The sequence below is a fragment of the Cryptomeria japonica genome, unplaced genomic scaffold, assembly GCF_030272615.1.
Source record: "Cryptomeria japonica unplaced genomic scaffold, Sugi_1.0 HiC_scaffold_16, whole genome shotgun sequence".
Taxonomy (NCBI): Eukaryota; Viridiplantae; Streptophyta; class Pinopsida; order Cupressales; family Cupressaceae; genus Cryptomeria; species Cryptomeria japonica.
In genome coordinates, this window is record NW_026728838.1 from 1240705 (window position 1) to 1255706 (window position 15002).

General features: G+C 33.2%; 1 protein-coding gene across 1 annotated transcript; it reads right to left on the reverse strand.

The window, feature by feature from the left end:
- Positions 1-716: 716 nt before the first annotated feature.
- On the reverse strand, positions 717-9500 carry LOC131860850 (leucoanthocyanidin reductase-like; the record flags this gene model as incomplete). Its single annotated transcript, XM_059214892.1, has 6 exons — positions 717-915; positions 1082-1285; positions 1388-1625; positions 1712-1842; positions 2363-2535; positions 9457-9500. Coding segments are annotated over 6 exons (957 nt in total), but the record flags the coding sequence as incomplete, so codon positions are not given.
- Positions 9501-15002: the final 5502 nt, after the last annotated feature.

Here is a 15002-nt window from a genome sequence, read left to right on the forward strand (position 1 = left end):
TCAGAAAACGCCTTCGATTGGGGGCTCAAGGGAAAAGCATCAAAAGAAATTGTTTCTCCATTATTTAATAAAGGAGTCCATTGTTATTTTGGTATGTAAACTGGCCTTTGTAAATCACTAAAATTGTTTGATAAATAAGTAGTTGTGGAATGTGAAAAGTCAAGATATTTGATACAGAGTGAGTGCATTGATATAACACACGGCTGCGATTTTCATTGCAAGATTGTAATTTGCACTTTGTTAGATAATAGAATAAAAAAAACATTTGTTTCTCTTGAATGTAGTCCATATTAAATAAACCACATTAAATCTATGTTATAAATTATTATTTTTAATATTTTATTCTACATTATTATTGATATTATTTATTTCTCTAATTTTCGATGGGCAAAACTATCATCTATAGAAGATACAAATGGAAGTCTATATATACTAGAAATATCTTTCCTTACCATTGGATGGAAAATAAAAGAATGGTGAAGAATACAGTCCATGAAATATTTTTGTATTTCTGACAGCAATAATTAGTTCCATCTAAAATAGGAAATTTTCATTCTAATTAAGACATTGATTAACAAACTATAAAAATACGCGGACGTTCCTTGGATTTTTTTTGAGATTTTTCTGCCACAGAATTCGGCAGATCTAGAGTTTCAGACTGCAAGTTACATAACTGTAGGCAAAAAATATTCCAATAATTTTATTCAATACTCCGTGAGCTGTATTCAACGGTTGATTATACTGAAATTCAAAGGTACCCATCGAAGAAATCTTGGACTGTAGTGTAGAGAATCTCTGGATAAAGCTCACAAACTTCCACGTCTTTGGGCTCTTCCATTTTAAAATTGTATTGACACCCATTAATGAAGATGTCATGTGTCAGGGAAGCCACTATGCTCTCTGGAATATTGTTGGCTGCACAGAGAAAAATCGATATTAAATTATTTAATAAATGTCCAATCCAAGTTTGTCGTTGATTAGCTTTTTATTTCTGAACAATTCGTTTTTCCACTGCGCATATAATTAACTCATTTAACATTAATTAAATAATATATAGACTATGCTGCATCGTAATATATACCTTTGGCTAAGTCCAAGAGATCTTGTTCTGAGATACAAACCCGAGGAAGAGTTTTTCCAATCTTCTTCTCCCAAATTGCTGCAAGCTCATTCAGTGTGAGAAAATTCTTGGGTGGTCTGAAATGCACAATTTTGTTAACAGTCCGGACATCCTCCACAGCCTTTATGGTGTACTTCCCAATGTCTTCCCCAGTCACAAAGTATGCTGTTATTAGCAACCCATAAATCAATACAATCAGAAACTAGTAGTATTAGATTTCGGATCAGAGTGCATCATTCTCTAATATAATATTATATAACATATTACCCTTGATGTTTCCATCTCCATAGATTTCAAACTGGTCTTGGGGAGGAGGAAGCTCAGAGGGATGGGTATGATAAAAGTAAGGCCAGCCAGCAATGGAATTGCAGCAGATGTAAGTGTATGGAATGTTGGCTGCCTCTACTGCCCTCCTAATAAGTCTCTTTTCTTTGTAAAAGCTTAGCCCCGGCTCCACTGGATTGTCTCTGTCTATATCATGCCCAAATTCTGAAGGAAGAAACCTCTGCATCAAATTTGCTCAACCATTCTTGGGTCAGTTACAACTTAGAAGCATTAAAAAGAAATAATGTTTGGGTTCTATGACCTGACCTTAACCGTGCCAATTTCTTTAATGGCGTCTACAATGTTGAGCTGATCTGTAAGTTGAGCGCCACCTACATTAGAAATGACAACATCGATGCCTTGCATGGCCTTTACCATTGAATTGTGATCGTTTAAATCTCCGTGCAAAATACCCATTATAAGACAATGTATGTTTATAAGTCCCATTACAAATTCCATAAGACCCATTACAGCACACAGTGTACTTTAATAAGTCCCATTACAGCACACAGAGACGTTAATAATACTCATTTCAAAATGTGCAAGACCCGTTACAACACACATTTACAATTATAAGAGAGCTATTAGTCCCAGCCAAATTAGACCCATTAATATGGAGAGTGACTGAACAACCCTTCCTAACATAATTTTTAAATGCCCAACTTGACAACAAGACAGTCAAACATGATTAGTTGTAAGCTGGTCGCTCTATAACTATAAGGCAAGCACCTGCAATAATAATTACCATGGACAAACCAGCAAAGCTTAATTATATATTCTAAACTCATATAATCAATCAAAACAATCTATAGTCTCTATGAAAACAATTTCAAAACAATTACACACGTTACTACTGTTTCTTACATATCACTCTGGCCAAGACTACAAAAATCATCTCTCTAAGACAAAATTTCTGACATACATAGACAATGATAACACCAGAATCTTTCAATTCATGAAGGCACTTTTCTTTGGCAGCATCAAATGCAGTCGTGGGTCTTAGAAGAGCATAAGTAGGATGGCCTGCAGCTACAGCTGCAAGAGCAACAAAGCGACCAATATAACCAGTGGCTCCAATCACTAGTATTTTACTAGTACTAACACTTTTCTCTTCATTCATAATATGGTCATATGAGGCCATGGTTGATACCGAATTTTCCTCCAATATTTGAGTATGAAGGCAGAGATCGAAAGAATGAGGGAATGCGGCAGCATTTGCAGACATTTTTATTTCTAGAAAATTTGAGGCCATGGCTGATACTTAGGAATTTGGAGGAAATACGTTGGTGTCGGCAGAGCAGGCAAACGCGCAACATATGTATAGTAGATTGCTCCAAGAGAATTTCTCAATATTTTACCTATCATGATGTAGACGACCTGAATGTAACGCACATGGAGGATTTGTTCCAAGAGAATTTCTCAATATTTTTCCTATCATGATGTAGACGACCTGAATGTAACGCACATGGAGGATTTGTTCCAAGAGAATTTCTCAATATTTTTCCTATCATGATGTAGACGACCTGAATGTAACGCACATGGAGGATTTGTTCCAAGAGAATTTCTCAATATTTTTCCTATCATGATGTGCACGACCTAAATGTAACGCACATGGACGATTTGCTGTAGATCGGCAGGTAGATTCACCTTTTTCACAATAATAAAATAAAAGAGTATTAAATGTTCATGGTGGTTTCAGCAGTGCCCATCAAAAGATAGACTTCAAATATTTTTCACTTTTTTTACAATAGAAATTGAGAATGTGATGGAGATCTCTTACTTCATCTTAGTTTTCCTTCTTTGGAATAAATTGGAATAAAATGTTTGGGTGATATTATATATCTTAGGAAATCATTACGGTGAATGAATCCATAAAATAAACGATTTGGTTCCCTATTGGTAATCATGGAATCAGGGTCACAACATATTTCAATATTGTGTATACTTTTTAATTCGAGATGGTTATTGAGCTATCATTATAGTTGTATTAATATATTATTTTAATAAAGGTTGCATATTTTCTGTATTTTTTAATTTTTGGAGATGTTTATTGAAGTATTATTATAGTTAATATTCTTAAATTATTTAAAGGTTGTATAACTAGTAATTGCATTTTGGTGTGTAATGGTTATGTCAAAAAGGTGTGGAAGTGAGAGTGAATGGTTAATAACTTTATTGATAATTTGATTTACAGCTAACATGTTTAAATAAGGGTGTCATGTACCAGTTTGAAATATATGATGCTTATAACTGTCTAGCTACAACCTGCAATGTAATATAATCAATTTACACTAACAACCCACCTTATTACATTGGTCCTAAAAAAATCGAATTCACCTCGCCCTAGGGACATTAAGGCTTACACAACAAAACTGGCTAAATGCATAATATGAATACATAATTTTTAAGATCTTTTCCTAAAGAAGCATACCTGAACCAGGAAGGGCTCCATCAAGCTATCTTTTAACCCTTGGAAAGGTGTAGCTTTGAGCTATGTTCTTAAGCTCCTAGTCTCGAACTCTTGAATCACAATGTTTTGAATTATTCGACGATAATCCCTAAGAGATACGACATATCCATAAGAGATACGAAAGATCTCTATCATTGTGTAATGACCGCAAAAGGGTGTGAACTTTGTAAAACTCACAAAACAATGTAACACATTCATAAATTTAAGCTTGAATTATATGGGACACAATAATAGCAATATTTTATCTTGAACTCTTGTCTAATTTAACAATACATGTGATGCAAAAACTATCCAATTCAATCAAGAAATTAATCATTAGGATCCAAGAGCATATGGAAGAATGACATTACAATGCCTTTTAAAATCAATTTGTCTATTGTATTACAAGCCTTATAAAACTCATAAAACAATGCAACTCGCCCATTTATTCAAACACTGGCAATGTAGATTCACAATAGTGTTAAAATTTTATTTCTTGAATATTTGTGTGATGCACTAGTATGCAATGCATAAAGTATCTAATTTAATTACAAAATTAATCACTTGGATCTGAAATAATTTCAATGAACATTGTTGCAATATGTTAAAGAATTAGTTTGTATATTATTGTGCAAGCCTATGAAACTCACAAACTAATACAATGCATTCATTAATTTAAACATTGGTAATATGTGGCTCATAATAGTTCTTAAAATTTCTCTAAGGACCTTGTAAGTCATAACAATGCATAAACTAGTAAATTCACTTGGAAAATTGATCATCTAGATTCAAGAGCATTAGTAAGAGAAGATTTAAATTTGAGATTTGACATAGAATTAAGATTGCATATATGTAATAGAGTTGATATCTTCATGTTACTTGCACTAGGATTGTTCCCTACAATATAGTCCTAGATTACAACAGATCATATTGATGTGATTTTTATTTATGTAACCTTTTGTAATGTGCTTTTGCATGTCTTATAAATAAATCAAACTTCAAAATAAAAATAATTCTTATTGTTTACACAACATGCATTAGTTACATGAGTCGGGGACCCTCGTTTTAAACTGACATGGTCTACAGTTTAATTTTTATATTTATATAGGCTGCCCATTTCTATTCTAAGTATAATTAAAGATGTTTATTTATTTTTTTTTCTTTTTTTTTTAATAAAATTTTGGTTTGGTTTACTCCAAGGCCCTATTGATGCATTTTGTTTAAGATCCTCATATCCTTTCTTTGTCGAATTAATTTTTTTTTTCCATATATAATATCCAAATTAAGATTTCTTGTCTATATATATATACTAGTTTTAGGTGAAGACATGTTTGTTAAGTACCTCTTGTCTAGATCTCACAATTTACTTATTCATTGGACCAATAGTTTTATGAAGAAAATGCATATGAATAGCCTTATAATAATTTAAACAATAATTTAAATGTACTAACCATTAGGAACTTTTTTCATTTGAGTTGTGACAAAGTCATGTGTTATGTTTAGCCATGTTAGTATGTTGTTGATTAAGAAAAACTAGTACGTTAGACAATGATAATGATTACATCCACTTGGAGCCAAAATTATTTCATGTTTTGTTTCATTAATTTTGTCCTATATCAATATGACATTAACCAAATAATGGCTCAAGTAAAAATTTTGAACAACGCTCATGGAATCCATTAAGTAGGTGTCATAAAATGATCAAAAAGATTTCAATTGGTCCACCAAATAGCAAACACTTAAAGTCAATAGTATTATAAAAGAAAATAATTTTTTTGTAATCTAGCCTAGTTAACTGAGTGCACTCATAACCATAAAGAAACACTCGGTGAATAAAATTATTTAGTTTGAATTTTTTAGGGTTATTTTATGCTGCAGGAGAATCCTCGATTCACAACAATCTTGAATAAACAAAAAAAAAACATTTTCCTTTCTATTTTGTTTTTTGTTTGCAGTTTCAGTTTTCCTTTCTGTGTCTTGATTTTGGCTCACCAGATCCTATGGAGTTGGATTCTACTTGAAGAATTGACATCTTTCTTGCTTTCAAATCACATCTCATTTAGATAACTTTTTGACAAGATATCGCCACCAGTTTCCATAATAGTTTCTTGTAACTGGTTGTTCCTTTGTTACCGGTTGCCTGAGACCTATTTTGGTGATCTATTAAAACCCATTCTGAAGCTTGTGAAGCCTTGAGCGTTGATATTGATGTTTCTTGGTGTGTGGTCGACCTTCTATGTTTCTTCCTTTGGATTTTTTGGAGCAATCTCTTGGCAGAGGCCAACCTTGTTCATTTTACATGTTAGGTCTTCTTCTTCAGGTTTTGAATTTTTTTGGGTTGACTAGATCCTTTGGGTTATTACTGGTTGGATGTAATCAGGTTTCATGCAATAAAAACTATCTTTCTTCATTTCCTCCATCATATCTATGTGTTTTCGTTGTGTTTACTCTTGTTGATTGGTCCAGACTGATCTCCTTGAGGTCCCTCCTCACTGGTGACTGCTTCAAATGGTATCAGAGCTAGTTTGTGAACCTGTTGTTGGACATGGTGTTGTTTGTGCACGGGTTGGTTGGAGAGAAGATTGAGGCAACTTATGGACTTGTTTAGATCGTCGAATGTGAGGCAGAGCAAGGTTTGTAGGTAGATTGTTGGTCCTAGATCTTGAGCTTGAGGTAGTTAGTGGGCGGAGACTTGAATCAATCGTCGAGTGAGGTAGGTCATAGTTTGGACCGGTAGATCGCTGAGGAGAGGCAGTCGGAAGTTGTAGTTAGATCATCGAACCCCTAAGGCAGTTGCAAGTACCTTTTGATAGATTACTCACTTTTCAATTAACCTCGAGAGTCTGATGCACCACCAGTGTAGTTCTTACCGATTGAGCAGTTTTCAGTGGAATTGTTTGAGATCATGGCATTTCTTTATGTTTGAGTTTTTAGCGTTGTGGTTTTGGGTTTATTCCCTTGTGCTCATGATGTTTTCCGTGTTCAAGTTTCATAGCATTTGGATTTGTTTCAGGTGAGATATGGATTCTAGTATTGGCCTGATTGATATGTGCTTAGAGATTAGCCCAAAAATGTGTTGAGAAAAGTTGGATCGGGTTGCGGTTGATCTCTATGACTTGCAGATCATTGGAGATGTCTCTTTGGGCCTTGGCCGGTATTCCCAAAGTTCCACACATCATTTTATGATTTGGAGATTGTTCTTAGCGATTTGAGCTGTCATGTTACCATTGCACGTTTCATGAACCAGTTGGTCTTTGGGCCGACTTGATCAATTTATTATTATTATGGATGGTATAAAGTGTGGTTGGTGAATCATTTGAATATAGAGAATTTAGAAGATAGAAGACTTTGTTTTGAGATCATGCGAAGTTGTAGATCCAGTAGGATTCTGATCCAGTTGGGCTGAGGCCAGAAGGTTGAGGTCCAGATCAGGATAGAATCAACAGACTGTTCCTGAAAGCTGACCTATTCTGTGGATGATCTGGATCTTATAATTGTGGTGTAAGCATTAATTGTATCCTCGAATGTGATCCAACATGTGGCATGTGTAATTCTTCAAACTATTATAAGATTCATTCATATTGTTTACCGATTATGTGTTCGTTGTTGTTACCAGTTGTTCTTTCTACTATTTCTGGTATTTTATGGAACCATTGGGATCTTGGAGAACTGTTGATGATAACAAGAGCTTTGTGTCATACCAGAGAAGATGAAGAACCCATTCAAGACCAGATGTAAGGTACTCGGTAAGTGTTGTAAAGTTGTTATTGATAGTGGTAGTTCAAATAATCTTGTTTCAGAAGAGATGGTGAATAAGTTGAAATTGAAGAGATTGAAACACCCTAAGCCTTATCAAATAGAATGGATTCAAGATGAACATAAGTTGTTAGTAAGTGAACAGTGCTTGGTAAAATTGAAAATTGGGAATCATCATGATGAAGTTTTGTGTGATATTATGCCTATGGATATTTGTCATCTTTTGTTGGGAAGACATTGGCAGTTTGATAGATAGACAATAAATGATGAGAGGAAGAATACATAAACTATTGTGGCCAATGGGATGAAGCAAACCTTGTTACCTTTGGAGGAACCTTTGAAGGGTGAAGTCTGTACAAATGCCAGAATCTATTTAGTAGATGGAAGGAAATTCATGGATGGACTGAGACATGAGAATGTGTGTTTTTCTTTAATTCCTAAGAAGAATGAGAGACTGGACCTGGAAGGAGAACACCCAAAAAAGATAAGATATTTGCTGACAGAATACGAGGACATCATTTCAGATAATGTACCTCATGAATTGTCACCTCTTAGAAGTATTAGTCAAAGCATGGACTTGGTTCCTGGAGCTAGTTTTCCTAACAAAACTACACATCGGTTGACACAAACAGAGAATGGAGAATTGAATAGACAAGTGCATGAGCTATTGAAAAAAGGTTTGATTAGGGAGAGTCTAAGACCTTGTGTAGTACTAGCAATATTAGCACCTACGAATAATGGAGAATGGAGGATGTGTACCGATTCAAGAGTAATAAACAAGATCACAGTGAAATATCGGTTTTCTTTGCCTGGGATGGATGACATAATGGACTATTTGAGTGGACAAAAATACTTTACAAAGATAGAGTTGAAGAATAAATATCATCAAATCAAGATAAGAGAAGGTGATGAGTGGAAGATAGCATTTAAGACAAATGAAGGAGTATATGAATGGTTGGTGATGCCTTTTGGATTGACTAATGCACCGAGCACTTTCATGAGGCTGATGAAAGAGGTATTAAATAAATTCTTGGGTAAGTTTGTTATTATGTATTTGGATGACATTCTTATTTTCAGTAGAACAAACAAGGAGCATTTGTTGCAATTAAGACAAGTTTTACAGAGGTTGAGAGAAGAAAAGTTGTTGATCAATATCAAGAAGTGTACTTTCATGAGGGATGAGTTAGTCTATTTAGGATTTGTGATATCTGAGGATGGTTTGAAGATAGACCCTGAGAAAGTGAAAGCCATTGTTGAGTGGCCTACATGGGAAAGCATTGGAGATGTAAGATCATTTCATGGATTGGATAGTTTTTATTGGAAGTTTATCAAAAAATTTAGTTCAGTTTGTAACCCTATGACTAAGATCATGAGAGGAGATTGGAAGGAATTAAATTGGACCACCAGAGCAAACAAAAGTTTTGAATTGTTGAAGCAGAAAGTGGCTAAGTAGCCAGTGTTAGCTTTACTAGATTTCAATAAGGTATTCCAAGTGGATTTTGATGCAAGTGGAACAACAATAGGAGCATTTTTGAGTCAAGAAGGGAGAGCAGTAGCATATTTCATTGAGAAATTGAACTATGCCTGGAAGAGATATTCAGTGTATGATCAGGAATTTTATGCTATAGTTCAAGCCTTGAAGAAATGGAGACACTACTTGTTGCCTAAGGAGTTTGTGTTGTATATAGATCATCAATATTTACAGTATTTGAACACTCAAAGTAAGTTGAATTAGAGACATATGAGATGGGTCAAATTCTTGTAGAATTACACCTTTGTGTTGAAGCTTAGAAGTGGGAAATCTAACAAAGTTGCTGATGCATTGAGTAGGGGAAGGAATTTGTTGACAGAAATGAGAGTGATAGTATTAGGTTTTGAAGATTTGAAGACCTTGTATGATGAAGACCTGGATTTTGCAGAACCTTGGAAAGCATGTAGAGAACCAGTTATGGTTGATAGGAGAAAATGGTTGGCTTATTTCATTCAGGATGGGATGTTATTCAGGGGAGTTCAGTTATGCATACCTAAGATTTCCATGAGAGAGAACCTAATCAAAGAGAAATACAATGGAGGTTTAGCTGGACATTTTGGCATTGACAAAACAGTTGCATTGGTGAGTGAGCAGTACTTTTGGCCCCAGATTCATAATGATGTTAAGAGATATGTGTAAAGTTGTAGAGTTTATCAAGTTGCAAAAGGTAGTAGATAGAATGTGGGATTGTATAAACCTTTGATAGTACTGGTAAGACCTTGGGAGGATATAAGCATGAATTTTATACTTGGATTGCCTGAGACACCGAGAGGGAATGATTATATATTTGTGGTTGTGGATAGATTTTTGAAGATGGCTTATTTCTTACCTTGTAAGAAGACATCAGATGCATTGCACGTAGCAGACCTATTTTTCAAGGAAGTGGTGAGATTGCATGGATTACCTAAGAGAATAGTTTTAGATAGAGACACTAAGTTTGTTGGCTATTTTTGGAGAGCACTTTGGAAGAAGATGAAGACAGATTTGAAGTTCAGTTCTACTTTTCATCCACATACTGATGGACAAATAGAAGTAGTTAGCCGAAGTTTGGGAAATTTGTTGATATGTTTAGTGGGAGATAAAACCGGAAGTTGGGATTTGATCCTTGCACAAGCAGAGTTTGCCTATAACAATTCAGTGAATAGAAGTACCGGAAAAACACCTTTTGAGATTGTTACCAGAGTGCATCTTAGAGGAATATTAGAATTGAGAAACATTAGCAGTGAAGACCAGAAGATTTTAGAAGAAAAATATTTTGCAGATCACATGGCAACATTGCATATTCAGGTTAAATAGCATTTGGAAGACAAGAACATGAAATATAAGGAGAAGGCAGATGAGAAGAGGAGACATAAGGAATTTGAAGTTGGCGATGAAGTGATGGTATACTTGAGAAAAGAGAGATTCCTGATTGGAACTTATAATAAGTTTTAGATGAAGAAGTTTGGACCCTGTAAGATTTTGAGAAAGTTCAGTTCTGGAAATTCATATGAAGTGGAGCTACCAGATAGTCTAAGTATTTCACCTATATTCAACATTGCAGATCTTCAGGAGTACCATGAACTAGAATTCAATGAGGATAGTGTTGCAGACTTGGAGAAATAATTACCCCAGAAGGAACCAAATTGGATTGAAGAGATTTTGGACAGTAGGATTGGGCATAGTACCCAAAATAGTTTGTACAAAGAATAACTTGTGAAGTGGAAGAGAATACCAGTTGAAGATTCATTTTGGATTTCTCAAACAAAGGTATACCGTCTTGGATTCCCTCTGACCCCAACAAAGTGAGAGGCTCAATTTTTCATTAACCCTGGGGATGTCTAATGCAGGAGCAATCTCGGTTCACAACAATCTTGCATCAACCAAAAAAAAACATTTTCCTTTATCTTTTGTTTTCTATTTACAATTTCACTTTTCCTTTATGTGTGTCCCGATTTTGTCTCACTGGATCCTATGGAGTTGGATTATACTTGAAGACTTGATCATCTTTCTTTCTTTCAAACCGCATCTCATTTGGATCACTTTTCAGCAAGATATCGCTACCAGTTTCCATGACATTTTCTCGTTATCGGTTTCCTGAGACCTATTCTGGTGATGTACCGAAACCCATTTAGAATCTTGTGGAGCCTTGAGCATTGGTCTCGATGTTTCTTGGCATGTGGCCGACCTTCTATGTTTCTTCCTTTGGATTTTTTGGAGGAATCTATTGGCAGAGGCCGATCTTGTTCATTTTGCACATTAGGTCTTGTTCTTCAAGTTTTGATCCTTTTTGGCCCGAATGGATCCTTTGGATATATATATATATATATATATATTTGTAATCTTGCTGTATAACGTAATAAATTAGAATCAATCAGAGTATCAGATAGATAGACTATGCCTAGAAGATAGATCTTTCGATTCAAGGTCCTAGTTGTGACCTATTCTACCAAGCCTGTGTGCTAGTATGTTGTAACCCGGTTGTTACCAGTTGGATGTAATAAGGTTTTATGCAATAAAAACTATCTGTATTGCATTGCCTACATCATATCTATGTGTTTCTGTTGTGTTTACTCTTGCTAGCCAGTTTGGACTGATCTCCTTAAGGTCCCTCCTCACCGGTGGCTGCTTCATTTTCATAGATTTGAAAATTAATACATTGGTATCTTATATTTATTATATTTTCAAATAAGAAAAACAAAAAGATTTTCAAATAATAATTGATAAATTTTAAAAAATAAAAATTATATACTTTAAAAAAAATAATTCTAACTTTGGATAACATTGAAAGGAGGGTTTCTAGGTCCTTTAAATTGTGTTTTTTGTGGCAATAATGAAAAAAATGTTCATTTTTCTTAAGTATCTCTTCTCTTTGATTAATTAAAGGTATTAGGGGTAATGATGGGATTGACCTATTATTCATCTTTTACTTTTAACTAAATTTTGAATGATTTTTTGTCACCCTCTAACATCATATTATTTCCTTGTGGTTTTCTAGGATATTAGTCCTATTTTTATTCCTTAACAGATTAGTTAGAGAGGAAGCATGAAGTCTTTTAGATTTTCATTAATGTATTCTTGAATAGGTTAGGTTAAGATTATGGATGTGCTCAAAAAAACTATTTAGGTGTTAAATATTTTTTTGGGGGGTCTTATCTTCTTCCAACTCTCTTCTTTCAAATTGTCTAATGCTTTCAAATCTTAATGTTTTACCTAGCTTTAAATCTTAGTCTTTCGAGAAGGTGAATAGGTGTGGTAAGTGGTGCTCTCTCGATTCTATATTTTTTAAAATTAGTACTAATAGGTCTTTGGTGCCCTTTCTATTTATTTTATGTTATGGCCAATGGTTCAAATAATTTCATGAAAGTTAGATCTATTTTGGTGACTCTTGGAAGGCTTGTGAATTGGGTTGGACGAAGGTTATTTATGAATCTAATTCCTTGATATTTATTTTCCTTTTGAATAAAAAGGGTTCTCATGACCAAGATGATTTTTTCTTTAGTGGACCAGATTCTTCATCTTTCCTTGAATTTTGAGGCTATCTCCTTTGCTCATATTCCTACAGAATAGAATATCGTAGCATGCCTTGCCCAGTGAGATTGAGAGAAAAAATGTCATTGATATGTTTCTAACTTATGGTTGTGCTTTCTAATAAATACTTTCATCTCTTTCAACTTATTCATAGTGACCAAATTGTAAAGGAATACATACTTTCTCTCTTTCTTTAGTTATGTTAATTTGATGTATTCTATATTCTATATAGGATTAAAGATAGAAGTAAATGTTCCAGAGTTTTCCCTATTCTTTCTTTAGTAATGACTCTTACCATTTAAAATGTCATAGTTGTAAAATGTAATATGGTTCTATTAAATTAACATAATTATTTTTACCCTTACATAAAATATATTCAAATGAAAATGAAGTAAGAAATAAAGAAATTCTTAAATATAAATTAGAACTTTAGTGTCTAGGAAGTAAATATAATAATTTTAAAGTAAAATAAAATAACTCTTGAATAATTAAAATATATCGATGTAAATAATATATTTTACATAACTAATTTATTAGTGAGTCCTATTCACATGTTAGGTTAACTTAGGTCCTAGGTGTCTTTCTAGATGTCTTAATTGTCAATGAGATGTTATCTCATTTACTTCTTGTATCCTAGGACATTTAGTATTTGTTTGAATTATTTGTCTCATGTTAAATGATTAAGGCACATGTCAACATTTGTTTTAACATAAAATCTTGCACCTAGAAAACCCATGTTAGCTTGTGGATGAGCTAGAGTTTGATATATGATAAGCATATCTCCACCAATTCAATTCATAATAGTACTTTGAAAAAACTTCATCATATTAATTGTTAATTTGTAGGGCCTCTAGTGGAATCACTTATCCTTGAATTCTTGGGAGAATTTCCTAATAAAGTAACTATTTATTATTTCTCTTGTAAATTCTTTCCTAATTTTGAGTGATACAAAGAAACACTATGTATAACCTTTTATTTTTTGAGTTTGTGTGTTAATCTTAGTAGTATTGGGCTTCATATCCTTGCATCTCCCAATTTTTTTGGACCTTTTTGAGAAAACCCTTTTATCTCCTATTTCCTAGTGTATGTCACCACTACACTTCCACCTTAGACACTTGAACTAGTTGTGAATCTATAAAAAACCCTAATTTGTAAATTGCATCTATCCTTCCATAAGAAATATTCAAGTTATTATGTGTTTTAGTACTCTACCAATGAATCGATTTCATAAACTTTCAAGCACTACTTATAGTTTGAAATTGTACCTAGATCTATAGTCTACGCGCAAATCTCTAATCATAGAATATTAAAGCCTCTATAGATATCATTTAAAAATATTAGTTATTGTTATAGTTATAAAGTTTTGTCTGCCTTCCTTTCAATATAAACATATGTCCTCATTTTAGCTTTGTTTTAATATTTATATTAATAATGGCTTAAAACATTTATTTTATTATCATGTGAATATAAAATTTATCTAAGTTTTATTTTATATTCATATTGCTTTGTTGAACATCACACCATTAGACAATATCTTGAAAGTGCATTAGGTAGTCACTCACCCACTAGTCCATGATGACCATAATAATGATACTATCTAACTCACTCAATGCCATTTACAATAAGGCAATCAATTCAATCCATTAATTGGATAAAGGGGATGAACTAAACTATTTGTTGCAATGTCACCAACAAAATGTCAAAATCTTTTGTATTCAAAAAAGATTACTTATATATTTGGTTGTGTATGATTATTGCTGAAATTGAAAATATTAAAAAATTACACACCATTAAGGTTGGCTAAACTATGACATACTCTAGTGCCAAGCTAAACTATGACATACTCTAGTGGCAGAGAGCTAAAATAAAATTATCATTTAATCAAATGAAATAAATTTTAGTAAATTTAATAAATTGTTTTAGCAATAGTAATATGTGGCTCTCCTATAAAAATTCAAAATCACACAATATATTCAAGATAAAATCATTATAATTAAATTAAAAAAAATACATCGATAAAATTCAAAAACATAACAATAAAAGTCAAAGCAGTAATCTCACATGTGTAAATTCTTATTCAAATTATTTAACAAAGACTTATAATATGCATACAGAAAATGTGATAAAATAAACTCTTTAACAAGGTTCAATAAACATTTCCTATAATACATATAGGAAATCCTTACAGATTAAATTATTCGAACCAAAGCAAAAACTATGAGCACCAAGTTATAGATATAGAGACAAAGAAATGAAGCGTTAAGGATAAATATTCAATAAACAAGATGATTATGGAAGTTGAAGTGAGTTTG